Below are 15,377 nucleotides of genomic sequence, written 5' to 3'. Positions count from 1 at the left end.
GCTACGTAGTGATTCTCCTCTATCCCTCCTACGCCCTGGGGATTTGTGTTCTTCCGTTCCCGCGGCTGTCCTGCTATGGAGCACCGTGGAAGCAGCAGAAAACTTGGAGGCAAAGGAACCTGGCTGTGGTCTTAGCCCAGGACCATGGCACTGGTTGGATTTCAGTATGAACCAAACTGGGGGCTCATACATGACACAGAAGCAGGTCTTTAATTGTAAATCAACTTTTATGAAATCTTATTTTACACCAATGTCCACAAAGACGATGGCTACGACTCAGGTCCACGGAAACATCCTACTACAAGACCCTCAGCCTTTAAGGAAACGCGCGCATTAAGCAAGGGCCACCGTCCACCCGCGCGCGCCGCCGCGCTAGCCCCGCCCCGCCAAAGCCCCCGTCCTTGCGATTGGTTCCTTTGCCTGCGCGCGCCGGTTGCCATGGAGACCACGGCGATGGCAACCAACAGAAGCCAAACTTGCTCGTCCGTCGCGAATCGCCGCGGGACCCCGACGGGCGGTCGGGCTTGCGCGCGACGCTCATGGCGCTCCACGAGCTCTTCTCTCACCCGGTGGAGCGCGGCTACCGCGCGGGGCTCTGCTCCAAAGCCGCGCTCTTCCTGCTGCTGGCCGCCGCGCTCACCTACATCCCGCCGCTGCTCGTGGCCTTCCGGAGCCACGGTGAGTCTGCCGCGGCCGGTGCGCCCCTCAGCTCCCCGCGGCCCGCTCGGCCCTGGCCGGCCGTCCTGACCGCGTCCCCACCGCCCTCCTTGACTCAGGCTTTTGGCTGAAGCGGAGCAGCTACGAGGAGCAGCCGACCGTGCGCTTCCAGCACCAGGTGCTGCTCGTGGCCCTGCTGGGACCCGAGCCCGGCGGGGTCCTCGCCTGGAGCACGTTCCCCGCCTTCAACCGGCTGCAGGGGGATCGCCTGCGCGTCCCGCTCGTGTCGGTGCGTGGCTCCCGCCCGGGGCTGAGCGCGGGTGGAGGGTGGTGGAGCGGGGCGGACGCCGCCGGCCTGGGCAGCCCACTGTGGGCCCGCAGGGCTCCAACCCCGCGGAGGCTGTGCAGACAGGCTCTCTGGCCTGCGCATGCGTTTAATTTCCAGGGAGCAGATGTGGTGTTTTATTCCCCTTCGGCCAGGCGTTCACAGCCCCTAGAAAGTTAGCCGGGCTGTCCGCGTGTGTGTCCTGACAGAGGCCAGAAGTCTGGGGGCGGCCTGCCCCTGCCCCGCCTCACGTCCGTGGGCCCGGCCTCACGGAAGGGTGGTTACGAGAAGTCCCGTTAGGAGCCTTGAAGGCCGAGCGCTGTCCATGTCGATAACCCCCGCGACGGTGTCGCTGCGTGTCTACATCCCAACACTGTAGGAAAGGAAAGCGCGGGCATTTTCATGCCGACTTGAGTCTTGGAACCAGGGCGCCTATTGGTTCTGCGACCTCCCTGGAGTATGGTCTGGGTGAGGGGCGCCTCCCTGGGCTCATCTCCTTAGATGCCGGGCCACCCTGCAGCTTCCCCGGGATGAAACTGAAGCATTTTACCGTCTAAAATTTAGTATTCGGTTCCGGATAAGCAAGCGCTTCCTTTACATTCACCCCTCTACACACTCATTTTCTGAAAACATTTTATTCCAGAAGTTCTGATTTTCCATGAGTACGTGCTCATTATATTAGAGTTGTAGGTACACATGATGACAGCAAATTAAGGGCTCAGTTTGGTACATGTGTCAGTACTTGTTGATCAACCGTATTCTTTTTCAGGTTTGCAAAGTATTTCATGATATAGGACAAGTGTAATGTATTTAATAAGTTCCATGATGGTGGATATTTGATTTGCTTTTTCACTAGTATGGATAATATTTCAATAAACAAAATTTTAACCAAATTTGATCCCTTTAAACATCAAATTGTGAGGAAATAGAATAGAAGCTGGTTTTGAAATTGTGTAAGTATGCAGAAAACTAGGGAATCAGGCCAGGCGCGGTGGGTCACGTCTGTAATCCTAGCACTCTGGGAAGCTGAGGCAGGAGGATTGCTTGAGGTCAGGAGTTCGAGACCAGCTTGAGCAAGAACGAGACCCCGTCTCTACTAAAAATAGAAAGAAATTAGCTGGACAACTAAAAATATTTAGAAAAAATTAGCCGGGCATGGTGGTGCATGCCTGTAGTCCCAGCTACTCGGGAGGCCAAGGCAGGAGGATCGCTTGAGCCCAGGATTTGGAGGTTGCTATGAGCTAGGCTGATGCCCAGGCAACAGAGTGAGACTCTGTCTCAAAAAAAAAACCAAACCCTAAAAATCAATAGAAATTTTAAAGAAATTAAGTATGTAAAATGGTGCGGACACTTTGGAAAACCATTTGTCAGTTCATCAAAAAATTAAACATAGAGTTACCCTATGACCCAGCATTTCCATTCTTAGGTGTATACCCAAGAGAATTGAAGACATATATCTGCACAAAAACTTGTACACAAGTTCATAGCAGCGTTATTCATAATAGCAAAAATGTGGAAACAACCCAAATATCCATCTACAGACGAATGGATAAATGAAGTGTTATATATCCATACAGTGAAATATTCAGCCCTAAAAAAAATGGAGTCAAGATATATGCTACAACATAAATGAGTGATAAAAACATTTTGTTAGCTAAAAGAATCCAGTCGCGAATCAGCACATATTCTATATTTCCATTTATGTGAAAATTCCAAAATAGACAGATCTATTGAGACAAAACGTACATGAGGGGTTGCCAGGACTTGAGGAAGAGAATGGGGGAGATCTAAGGGGAGTGACTGCTAATGGATATGGGGTTTCTTTTGGAGATCTTACAAATGTTCTCAAATTGCCATTAGATAGCAGTGACTATAAGTACACAACTTTGTATATGCTAAAATCTACTGAATTACATTTTTTCCCCAACCTCTATCCTCCCTCTTCTAAATCTCTGAATTAAATTTTTTTAGCGTATTATGGGAGTACAAATGTTAAGGTTACATATATTGCCCATGCCCCCCTGCCCCCTAGAGTATGAATTACATTTTTTAAAAAGTGGATTTATGCCAGATGATTGCAGTCACAAAAAAAAAAAAAAAAAAAAAAGTGGATTTAATGGTATATGCATCCTGTCTCAGTATGCAAAAATGCATGTAGGAGATGGCTGCACGCAAGCTGTAACAGCCATATGATAAGCATTTTATCATTATACTTTTAAATGTCCTTTACATAATACTTGGCCTGTAATAATCACTTGGTAAGTGCTAGCTATTAAGTTTTTAAAACTGTATTATCTCCTTAATCCCCCCAGTAACCCTGTGAGGTGGAGGTCTTACCTCCATTTTACAGATGAAGAAACAGATTCGGAAAATGGTATAATTTGCCTTAGCTCTCTACTGAACAGTCTGGACTGGAACTCAATATTTCCTGTGCCATAGCTTAAAATCTTAATCCTATTGTAACAAAATACTTTTATTTTCTAATTCTGGACATAAAGCCAGGCTAGTGTCAACCTGTCCAGGAAATTGTCCTTGAAGCAAAAGAAGCAGTGGTTTTGGATCAGATTTTAATCAAATGCTGGGAAGTGGCTATGCTGTTGTACATTGGGAAGTGACATAAAAGTCACAAACAATCTTGCTTCTGCTTCGGTCAGTTCACCTTGGACAGCATCTCTAGAGTCCCTGTGTTTTTAATGTAAGACTGTCTCTCTTTCCTCCAGCCTTACAGATTCCCTCTAGAGGGTCCTTCCTCCCAGCTCTGGAGGTCCTGGTACCAGCTGGGCAGTGCTCCTTCTTGAGGTCTGAGTCCCAGCTCCTTGAGGTCTCTGTCTCCTATAAGCCTCTAGGTTCCAACAATCCCAACCCCTTCCCTCTCTCTTCCAGCGCTGGTGTGGGAGCTGCTCCCTGTGGTTACTAGCTCTGTATACTGCAGCGTTCCCTTTGTACCTCATCAGTCTTTTAATACTGAGGTCCCCAACCCTGGGCCATGGACCAGTACCAGTTCATGGCCTGTTAGAAACCACAGCAGGAGGTGAGTGAGCGAAGCTTCGTCTGTGTTTACAAGTGTTTACAACCGCTCCCCACGGCTTGCATCACTGCCTGAGTTCCGCCTCCTGCCAGATCAGCAGCAGCATTATATTCTGCATTGTTGTATAATTATTTTGTTATATGTTACAATGTAATAATAATAGAAATAAAGCACACAATAAGTGCGATGCACTTGAATCATCTGGAAACCATCCCCCTGCCCCCAGTCTGTGGAAAATTTGTCTTCAAATAGGACTGAAACCAGTCCTATCTAGTACATTAATATTGATTTGCCATGTAACTATAAAGGGTAACCCTACTTTAACCACCAGAAATCTTGGAAATTGGGGTTCCATGGGCTATTATAGAAGGATCACTGAATCAAGAATCAGCAAACCTGGGTTGTACTCTCAGTTCTTTCATTGGGTTCCATATACTCTCAGCCTCAATTTATTGTATATTCAGAGTATAGTACTACCTACCTCTCTCCTGGGATATGTGGAGGGACCAGATGGGCCAATCAATGGATATAAAAATTGTTCCAAAATGTACATATACCTCATAGAAATAAGGTGGTGGTGTGATTTGTTAATTCTCTTAGCCAGACACCAATTGGATTTTTAGAATTTTGTATTAAAGAATAGTGGCTCTTTGAATGCCTTCCTTTAGATGTGTTAAGGTTACTTCGAACTAAACAGAATCAAATAATTGACTTCATCAAAAGTCCAAGTGGTAATATAGATATGTAGCCAACCTTTGACATGCCACCCCGTGGGGTGAGAGTCTAAGTGACAGGTCTTTTGTGAGAGACACACCATTTGCGTCATTGATTCTCCCAGTGGCTCCATCGGCGCTGCTCTCCCTTCTCACCCCTCTGCCCAGCGCACCGGCCCCATGGGCACCCAGAGCAATGCTCATGGTGGGCCTTGGCTCACTCTTCCCCCGACACTCCTGGCTCATCACCTTGCTTCATCGAGTCTCCAACAAGTGAGGTCATCCTGAATAGTTTCTGTAAGAATTTCTGTTAAATTCTACCCTCATCATTCTCTAATTTCAGCCTGCTTCATTTCTCTTTATGGCACTTACCACTCTTTCATATTATTGTTTATTTGTTGATTTATTTTCTCCCTTCTCATCTGGGAATGTGGATGCTGTTAGGATGGGGACTTTGCCTAATTTGTTTGACATTGTATTCCCATTACTTGAAATAGTGCCTGACACATACTAGCGCCTCAAGAAGTACTTGACAGATGAATGAGCCAATTTAACAAGTAGACATTTTAGCTGGTACGGTGCTAGATCTCTGTCCTTTTTGTGCTTGCAGTGAAAGTGCACACAAGCAAGTGTACAGATTTAACACACTGCCTTTTGCAAGATTTCTTCTACCTAACATCTTCTATTTGCATTGATTTTTAAGGCTGGACATTTTAGTCCCAGAAAGAGGACCAGATTTGAAGTCAAAGACCCGATCTCAAATCCTGTCTTCACCACCACTAGCTGTACCTCTGATAAATGCACTAACCATGTGGCACCTTGATTTTCTCATCTGTCTCATGAGGATAATACTTGTTCTGCCTACTCGGACTTTACATTTATTATAAACATGAAGGGAAATGAGATTGTCTTTCTCCCACACTGTGTCAGACTCTAGATTCTTCTGGAGATTCTCTTCTGGTCAATATCCTCTTTCAAGAGGATAATGGAGAAATTTGATCTTTGCTTCCTCTCTCTTTTTTTTTTTTTTTTTTTTTTTTTAAAGGCCAAATTATTGGGATTTGCTTCCTCTCTAACACTAAATATCCAGAAGGCAAGGATACATTACACACAGTTAACTAAATGTTGTATTCCCAGTCTTCCCAGATACTGACTGAAGAAAATTCACAGGAAGACAAGGCCACCTCTGTTACATCCTGGTCATAATTTCTAGTATATAATTGCCTCGGAAACTTAGTTATCAGTCCTGGTAGCAGATATCCTTCCCGTCCACCTGGGAAGCTGATGGAACAGGACAGAGAGAATAGTGTCCAACAGAACGAGGAGGGTAGGTTTCTCTAAAGCAAGGCCTGGGGTAAGGACATTCAGAAGGAAGTGTTGAAAGGTTCTGATTTTCTTCATCCCCAGTGGCCTTTTTAGCCTGAAATAGAATAAAAAATCTCTTCCTCACATAATGGTAATGGTGGAAAGCAAAATGAACCCGTGTATGGGGGATTCAGGTGGGAAAGCTGCTATTCCATAGTAGAGTCCTATGGGAACCTACGGTGAAAAAAAAAAAATCAGTTGTAGAACAAGATCCAGAGTTGTGTGGAGGAATCATGGCATCAGTGACCAACTTTGAGTAACTGTCCTTTCCTGCTAGTCATTTCATGTGCCTACATATACTGTGGCCATATGCTGCCTACGCTGCAATTTGTCTTTTTCCCTCCTCAGATTTCTCCCTGGTTCCTTACTTTCCTGTCCACAATTTATCAAATATCTGTGGTCTGCTGCTTTGCCAATTTTACTTAGCTTAGTTTTTCAGTCTTATTGATTGGTACTAAAATTTGCACAAAGCTTTAAAGTCCTGACATGAATGATGGATGAGGTCCAACTTTAAGAATCTGCAGCAAAGACACTTGTGGTTTAAGAATGTATAAATAGAGCCTGGTGATTTTCTGTTGAGTTTGTTTGGGGAATGCATGATGATTAGAATTAGGTTCTTTTCTATTTTAAAAAGTTGCCTTGCAAAGAAGTAGAAGATGATTGTGATGTGCTATTTAAATTTTCCATATAAATCCAGCATGTTTGTAACAAAGAAAACAGACACCAGTACAAACAAACGAAACCGAATGAGACAACTGAAAGAGACAAGTATTATCCAGATGTTTGTTCTTGTTATTGCTACTTTAATTCCCCTTATTTCCACAGTGATTATTTCCGAGGTTCAAGTATGAAGTTCAGGGGCCATGCACACTGTGTCTTTTTCCCTAATATTGATGTGCTTACACCTGCTTATTTCTCTCTCTGTCTTTTGCTGAGGGAGGTAATGCCTGTGTAAGGCAGGGCAGTGGGCATCGTGTATATACAGAGGAGAATGTGCAGTGTGAGGATGCTTCTTGTTGTCCAACTCCCTTGTTGCTATATGTTACTGTTGACTAACTTCGGAAGTGATGTGGATTCTTCCAAAACCTATTAAGGACGAGGGCTGCTGGCCCTCTTTGTGTTTCCTAGACAAGAGAAGAAGACAGGAACCAGGATGGGAAAATGGACAGGCTGCATTTTAAACTGGAGCTTCCCCTGCAGTCTACGGAGCACATTCTTGGTGTGCAGCTCATCCTGACGTTCTCCTACCAACTGCACGTGAGTCGGGCCTTTAGGGAGGCCATCCTCTCCCTTTGTGTGTTAGTAGAGTAGAGCCCTCCTTCTGATTGCTAGGAAGACCCACACTGTTGCAAACTGTCTCCTGGGGTGTAGTTTGGAATCTAGTTAGGCCAGTCGAATGTTTTTCCCTGGGGTCATACTAGTTTATACGGGCTATCAGCAGCTCAAGGCTTTCTGCGTGGCTACACCAGGTATGTGAAGGCCTGTCAGGCTTCAGCCAAGACTGGTGACTCTTAGAGCCCAGAGACCTTCATATCTTGGGTGGTTGGCACTGTCTCTCGTTGTGCTGATTTCAGAGGATGTCGACGTTCGTGATGCAGAGCATGGCGTTCCTCCAGTCTTCCTTTGCCGTTCCTGGGTCCCAGTTACATGTGAATGGAGACCTGAGGCTGCAGCAGAGGCAGCCGCTAAGCTATGGTGGCCTAGATGTCCGATACAACGTGAGGATGCTTCTTGTTTTCCAGCTTCTTTGTCTCTTTATGTCACTGTTTATCGAGTTCTTGGAAGAGGGGGAATGAAAGCTGGAAACAGCATTTCTCTGTGGGTGGCTCAGAAGAGGGCTTCTGAGGAATTCTTGCCATGAATTCTTTCAAAATATATAGAAAGTACATCTGTATTTACTCCTAGAAGGACAGAGAAAATAATCTATCTTTGTCACAGAACTAAATTGTTTCTTGCTTTTATCTAAACACACTTAAACTCTCACTCTTCCATACACACACGATTATTCCAAGTGGTCATGTAAATGATCATGTAAAATATTTCAAAAATTAGTTCAAAAAATAGTTCAACCTGAGCAACATAGCAAGATTTATCTTTACAAAAACTAAATAAAGTTATCCAGGTACAGTGACCTGCCCCTGTAGTACTAGCTACTCAGGAGGCTGAGGCAGGAGGATCCCATTATCCCAGGAATCTTGAGGTTGCAGTGAGCTATGACTGTGCCACTGTACTCTAGCATGGGCAACACAGTGAAACCCTGGTCAAAATAATCCTAATAATAACATTTATTGATTGATTGATTGATTGAGACAGAGTCTCGCTTTGTTGCCCAGGCTAGAGTGAGTGCCGTGACGTCAGCCTAGCTCACAGCAACCTCAATCTCCTGGGCTCAAGGGATCCTCCTGCCTCAGCCTCCCAAGTAGCTAGGACTACAGGCATGCGCCAACATGCCCGGCTAATTTTTTCTATATATATTAGTTGGCCAATTAATTTCTTTCTATTTATAGTAGAGACAGGGTTTCGCTCTTGCTCAGGCTGGTTTCGAACTCCTGGGCTCAAGCAGTCTGCCCGCCTCGGCCTCCCAGAGTGCTGGGATTACAGGCGTGAGCCACCTCGCCCAGCCCCATACTTTATTGAATAGGTTACACACCAGCCCTGAGTGAAATGGTTTGCATATATCATCTCATTTCATCATTACAGCAATCTCCGATACGCCTACACTTGTCATTTCCCAGCTCTCTGGTCACTGATCCTATCACTGTCCCCCTGGCTCCATTCCAGCCACACTGGTGTTCGTGCTGTTTCTCCAGCCTAGGAAGCAACTCCCACCTCAGTACTTTTGCACTCACTGTTCCTGTGGCCAGGAATCCATGTAGTTTATTGGACTCCTCCATGCATGTCCCTGAGCACAGTCCTTCCCTGACCCATGTTTCTAAAAAGCATTCTCGGCTGGACGCAGTGGCTGACGCCTGTAATCCTAACACTCTGGGAGGCCAAGGCGGGCAGATTGCTCGAGGTCAGGAGTTCGAAACCAGCCTGAGCAAGCGCAAGACCCCGTCTCTACTATAAATAGAAAGAAATTATTGGCCAAGTAATATATATATATATATATACACATATATATATATATATATATATATATATATATATATACACATATATATATATATAAAAATTAGTCATGCATGGTGGCTCATGCCTGTAGTCCCAGCAACTCGGGAGGCTGAGGCAGCAGGATTACTTGAGCCCAATAGTTTGAGATTGCTGTGAGCTAGGCTGACGCCACAGGACTCACTCTAGCCAGGGCAACAAAGTGAGACTCTGTCTCAATCAATCAATCAATAAATAAAATAAAAAAAAAGCATTCCCCTGCCTCCATCTTCCCTCACCCAGACTGACTTTTCCTACTGCCACCTGACATACTAAAGGTATATTTTTGGTTTATTTGTTGTCTGCCTCAGTGTTAACAGTGCTGCCATCTTGTATACCATCACCCCAGTGCCTAAAACAGCGCCTGGCACTTGGTAAGCTCTCAGAGAGAATTTTTGAAAGAATGAACTCTCATGTTGCACAAGAGTAAACCAAGGCTTACAGGGATTAATTTTCCCAAAGGCCCAAAGCTTACAACTAACAGAGCCAGTAACTGTCTCTCTGAGTCCAGAACTCAGGCATCTAATGCTTCATTCCTAAACTTTATTTTCTCACAAAGGAGACCATATAAGTTGGGCTGAGATACCTTTAAAGTGAAAGAAGGATTATCAGTTATTATAAACCAGGACTGTTTCATATAAACTGGGATTTATGGTCACTCTAGCTATAATAAATGTAAGTTATAAAGTCAGGGAGACATAAAACTTAATATGGCACTTTTTATTATACATATATACATAACATATAAACTTATTGACATTTTTTATTTGAACATTTTATATCACTTTAATTTAACAGGAATATTAAAGTATAGGGCAAGAAACCATCTCCCTTTTTAGGAGATTATATGCTTACTATATGCATTTTATCTATTTCCATTTCTACTTTTAAGAGATAAAGACATTAGAGAGTATCAGAGAAGAGCAAGAAAAAGAAAAAGCAGTTGGAAATATGGTCTGTTGAAAAAAATTAAAGGACCTATGTCTCCCATTGTAGTGGAGAGGAGTATTTTATAAATAGTTTTAAAACCTGTGAAAGGTGGATATTGACCCATATTTCCATCCCTACAGAGGGAAAGGCTGAGAGTAAAGGGACTTAAATCATTGCAGGAGAGTTTATTCATCCTTGAAGAAAAGTTCACTGCTAATGGAACAGGCCCCCAAGATCAAGAGGGTGGCCTATGGCAGCAGGCTGGGTGGGCAGGAGGGTAGACAGAGGAGGAAGAGAGGAGAAGCCTCTCGGGGGCTCACACCACATCCTCCTGCTGTGTCCAGGTGTCCGTGATCAATGGGACCAGCCCTTTTGCCTGTGACTATGACCTCACCCACATTGTTGCTGCCTACCAGGAAAGGAATGGTGAGTCAGGGGTTGGGGACTTTAGGCCACTATCTAAGGACTTTCCAGGTTCGTGGCAGCAACAGAGACAAGAACTGGAGCCCTTGTTGTGATCAAAATGTCATAACCAGCAAATGCTCAGAGCGGACCGACTACCCAGGATCTGCCCTTTCTGTCCTGATCTCTAGACCTGCAACACCCTCTCCCCTACCCCTCCTGTGAGCCAGCAGGTTAGTGATGATTAATTGCCATATTTATCCCACCCCTCGCTTGGTGAGTTTCCTTTTGTAAAAATACAAGCCTATTTTCTGCTGGTATCTGGGGAAAAAAAAAAAAAAATACAAGCCTACTTGAGTTCTTTTCCAGAGAGAAATAGAGAACGTGAATGAGTCACCCCACACTGGCAGTCCAGTAGGAGGACAGAAGTGCCCAAGCTTCCCACTGGAAGGCAGAGCAGAGCGTGTTCATTCCTTACAGCGCGAGGCTCTCAGGCCGTTGCGTGTGCTTGACTCGGCACGCTTGCCTGGTCGATGGTCAGAGGTTTCTCTAAAGGCATCTAGAGTGCTACTTGGTAACCAAACTTCATGGATAGTACACACAGACATTTCAGGAGGGACAGGACTGCAATTCCAGTATTGCTTACTGATTTTATGTAATACACTAACAGCTTTATTGCAATAATAGAGGAACTTTTAAAACAAAATTTTAAAAATTCCCCTGCAAATCAACTTTTTTTTGTTATTCTTTTCACTCTATCCATATGCACTACATTTGATACAACTATTATAGTGTAGAAACATGTTTAAATTCAAATTTTTTTTTTTTTTTTTTTAATTTTAAAGAGATTTATTCTGAGCCAAATTTGAGGACCATGACCCGGAGCCACTGCCAAGAGGCCTTGGGCAAGTGGACTCGCTGTGGCTGGGTTACAGTTTGGTTAAATTATTATTTTTTATTTAACAGTGTATTTCCCCACACAGCTACATAGTTCTGGTATTATTTTTAGTGGCAGCATAGTATTCTTCCAGCAAATGTAGAAGAAGCTCTAACTTTTTTACAATCTTTAACATAAGTACTTCAACAAAGATGTTAGCATAACCATTTCTGGAGGTATTTTAACAAGTAATATGTGATCAGCTTTGTACATGTAATTTCTCTTTCCTTCTGAATGATTTCCTTCGGTTCAGAAGCGCAGGCTATCCCGCAGGAATTAAAGTGTCTTCATAGCCCTCCACTGGCAGGGTGAAGGGCTGTCCCAATTAATGGTTAACGATTGTGTTGCAGTCACCACCATCCTGGATGACCCTAACCCCATCTGGCTGGTGGGCAGGGCTGCTGAAGCCCCCTTTTTGATTGATGCTGTCATCCGATACCCTGTGGAAGTCATTTCATATCCTTTACATGAAAGAGTCAGTGGTAGCTGGGTTTCTAAAAAGTAATTATTCCTCAGTTGTCCCATGTAGGAACAGATGTGGGAAGCCTTGGATTGGAAATTGCTACAGTGTCATAGCCCCACATAAGTGACTGTGTCTGTCTGTTGTTCGTACAGGAAAGACTATTCGTTTCTTGTCCATATTTCTTTCTGAACAATTGTTCTAGTTTAGAATCATCCATATTTATGTCTTAATCATATATATCTCTTTTGTCCTAAGGATATTTGAAACTTTCTTGACTTTTCTTGAGTGAACTAAATCGTGGCTTAACTTTGACTTATATCAAGTGGTAAGAAATAAGATCAACATTGCAGAGAAGGAAAGAAAAGAGATGTTTTAATTGAGGTCCTAGGAATTGCAATTCAGGAGATGCAAATTTAGCATGCAGCTAACCTGTGTGCTGTCCAGGTGAGGTTAGGCAGGGGCCTATGAGGGCTGCTGTGAGTTGACACCTGTGGAAGGTTTAGCACAGTGCATGACTGATGAGAGCTGATTAACAGCTTAGGATGCCTCTAGTTGATGATGAATATATTTCAGCGTAGCCTTCTCTCCAGGAGGTTGGTGATCAGGTCCAGAATATACTGTCCCAAACAAATGCAACTGGTTTTACAATTTGGCCAAGGTTAACAGGTCACATTCCATCTAGGATGTACATGACCAAGGTCAACTCCTCATGCCCACTCCATGGCTTTTCAGGTCCCTCAGACGTGGCCATCTCCATCTTGGATTTTCTTTTCACACTTCCAACATGTGGTGTGTGACTCCTTAACTGTCTGTTACTTATCAACCAGGATTCTGGGAGATGATAAAGTTTGCTTGGGTTCAGTATGTCAGTATCCTGCTCATCTTCCTCTGGGTGTTTGAAAGAATCAAGATATTCGTGTTTCAGAATCAGGTGGTGACCACAGTCCCTGCAAACGCAATGCCCCATGGAGAAGTGTATAAGGAGCACTTATCCTAAGAAGACCATTTCTGAAGATGCAGCAGGAACAAGGCTACCTCACTGTTGTTTTCTGAAAACTGCCATCCTACATTTCTACAGGAGCCCAGCGGACACTTGTGGACTTCAGCATTTTTTCCCTGAGACACAAAAACAGTTCTTTCCAATTTTGTTCTGTACAAATTCCATGTGTTCTAAGCACCTACAAAGCCATGAGGAAATAATTTGTAGAAAGGTCTGAGGGGTCCTCGCAGCCATAATTTGCCTTTGGTGGGTTTGTTTTTTGTTTTTCTTCTTGTCTTAGCCTTGAATTTCAGGAGAAAATTATGGTCAGTTCAGATGTCTTGGAAAGAGTCCCATCTCTGGTTAAGCAAAGACTTTTCCTCTCTGAACTGAGAAGCAGTGTGCATTTCTTCTCCATGTTGTGAACCACTTTTTACTCTTTTCAGGGCTCTTATGACAAATATGTAAATCACTAGCACTTTCCACTCTTGGGCATCTCTGTTTCCCACTCAGAGCTTTGATTTCCAGAACTGAGGCCTCTAACTGGAGATGTGGAGGGGCCAGGCGCAAACACGAGGGCCACTCAAGCTTGCGTGTGAGGGTGAGTGACTGAAGGACCCTGGGACCATCCATCTGCCTTCACTCTAGTCATCTGTCATCAGCTCGGCTGAGCAGCCCTCTATCCCTGCCCTACTGTGGCTGGCTTTGCCCTGCCTTTTACCCTCTTGTCTGTGCCTCTGGAATGGCAGGCTGAAGTCACAAGTGCTGTTTCACTAGGAACCCCCTTCAGCAACAGTGGGGGAAGTAGGACTGTAACAACAGGTTCTCTCTGGCCCTCACTCAGCAGCCTGGACACTTGCCACTGCTCCATCTTGACAGCATCCCCCTAACCGAAAAGGACAGGGTGACACAGGAGTTGTTGGTATTGGCTCCCACTGCCTGACAGCCACGAGTTTATCTGTAGGGCTAGTGAGAAGCCGAGAGACTTTTATTTCCCTTGTCTAAGGATCACAATACCCATCAGAGTGGACAGCTGTCCATTAGAGTGGACAGCTTTGGGAAGGACAGAAGAAGCAGTGAAGGAGTAAAGAGGACACTACCCTAGGCAGTCCAGTCCTATCTGGCCTTTAGCAGAATGACAAGCAGTCCAGCCAGATTACCCTCGTGGCCAAGCAAGTGTCTGCAGGAGCTGGCACTCACAGACTGTGTGTTCAGCCCCATTCTCCTCCTGAGGACATGTGCAGTCTCCCCCAAGGACACAGGGACCTGCTTTGTGATCCCCAGCATGTCTTTGGCACTGGAAGGACATAGCTCCTGTGATCCATGCTTCATGCCCATTCACAAACACATTCCTCAGTGTGTGCCTCAGTTTACCTTGGAGATCAGTTCTTTTTCAAAGCATCTTTTCTTTCAGGCTGACCAAGATAAGAATTTTGGAAACAAAGCTATTTTGAAGTATTCAAGCAAAAAAAATTCCCTGACACTGACACCACATACACACATGCCTTTCCCCCTAGAACTGTTTATGTGCTTAAATTTTCTTGAGATTTAAATGGAAAAATGGTTTGAAGTTTAAATCCCCAAAAGATAATGAGATGTAGAAAAATGGCTAAAGATATGTATAAACATGGCTTTGCATTTTATTAAGTTATCTAATGCAAAATGTATATAAAGAGCCCATGATGTTTTGTAAATTTTTAATTAAAATGTTCAAAATGGAAGTTTGCATGTTGGTATTTAGAGGGGAAGGGTTTGGAGGGGGAAGACTGGGGAGGGCAGGGCTACACACACTTCTCCCAGTTACTCACCAGCAGCCTTGCTTTGCCAAGGCTCTGCCCAAAGACCTTGGAGCTTTTGTTAGCTCTTTGGGGAAAGTGCCCTAGTCCAGCCCTAAGTAAATGAGTGTTTGGAGGAATCCACATGCCATGTGGAAGACAGGGGCTGGAACATTACAAGTGTGTCTGGTGAATATCAAATTACTTACAGATCAGATGTTGGTAGCTTCTGACCTAATCAAACAGTGTAGTTACAACATGAAAAATGATGAGGATTTTATCAACTGAGCCAAGTCAGGGTTTGAGATAATTACTGTGGGGGAAGAGATCCCTAATTATGCCAAATGATCATTCTAATTTCTGCTTAAGTAATGTGAGACTCCCTTGATTCTGAGATGTCCCACTCAGGTCCCATCATTTTAAGGTCTATAAAGCAATTGTTTTCTGTTATACAGATGGTGTCTCACTATGTCATCCAGTCCAGAGTGCAGTGAGGAGATCATAGCTGACTGCAGCCTGAAACTCCTGGGCTCAAGCCATACACTTGCCTCTAGAGTAGCTGAGACTACAGGCTGGAGCTGCCACGCCCTACTAATATATTTTTGTTGAGTTAGACTCTCACTCTGTTGCAGGGATAGACTACAGTGGCATCA

At 44.4% G+C, this 15,377-nt stretch overlaps 1 protein-coding gene across 2 annotated transcripts; it reads left to right on the top strand.

The window, feature by feature from the left end:
• The first annotated feature begins 318 nt into the window (after nt 1–318).
• Nucleotides 319–14,682, top strand: TMEM231 (transmembrane protein 231). Of its 2 annotated transcripts, XM_012772521.2 has the most exons (7): nt 451–678; nt 777–946; nt 7,217–7,345; nt 7,663–7,806; nt 10,513–10,594; nt 11,858–11,963; nt 12,787–14,682. In XM_012772521.2, the coding sequence occupies exons 1-7, from the start codon at nt 540–542 to the stop codon at nt 12,965–12,967; spliced, it is 951 nt and encodes a 316-aa protein (XP_012627975.2). In that variant the 5' UTR covers nt 451–539; the 3' UTR covers nt 12,968–14,682. The 2 variants fall into 2 exon arrangements, with proteins under 2 accessions (XP_075851916.1, XP_012627975.2); XM_075995801.1 differs by lacking the exon at nt 777–946 and having other exon boundaries at nt 319–678.
• The last annotated feature ends 695 nt before the right edge of the window (nt 14,683–15,377 follow it).

The sequence above is a fragment of the Microcebus murinus genome, chromosome 20 (assembly GCF_040939455.1).
Source record: "Microcebus murinus isolate Inina chromosome 20, M.murinus_Inina_mat1.0, whole genome shotgun sequence".
NCBI lineage: Eukaryota > Metazoa > Chordata > Mammalia > Primates > Cheirogaleidae > Microcebus > Microcebus murinus.
This window is presented reverse-complemented; position numbering and strand designations above follow the sequence as displayed.

Excerpts from the sequence above, each read along its gene's own strand:
- TMEM231 (XM_012772521.2), top strand. The coding sequence starts at position 540 with ATGGCGCTCCACGAGCTCTTCTCTCACCCGGTGGAGCGCGGCTACCGC. Across the intron at positions 947-7,216 it reads TGCGCGTCCCGCTCGTGTCG|ACAAGAGAAGAAGACAGGAA; the intron begins GTGCGTGGCTCC and ends TGTGTTTCCTAG. Across the intron at positions 11,964-12,786 it reads TACCCTGTGGAAGTCATTTC|TTATCAACCAGGATTCTGGG; the intron begins ATATCCTTTACA and ends ACTGTCTGTTAC.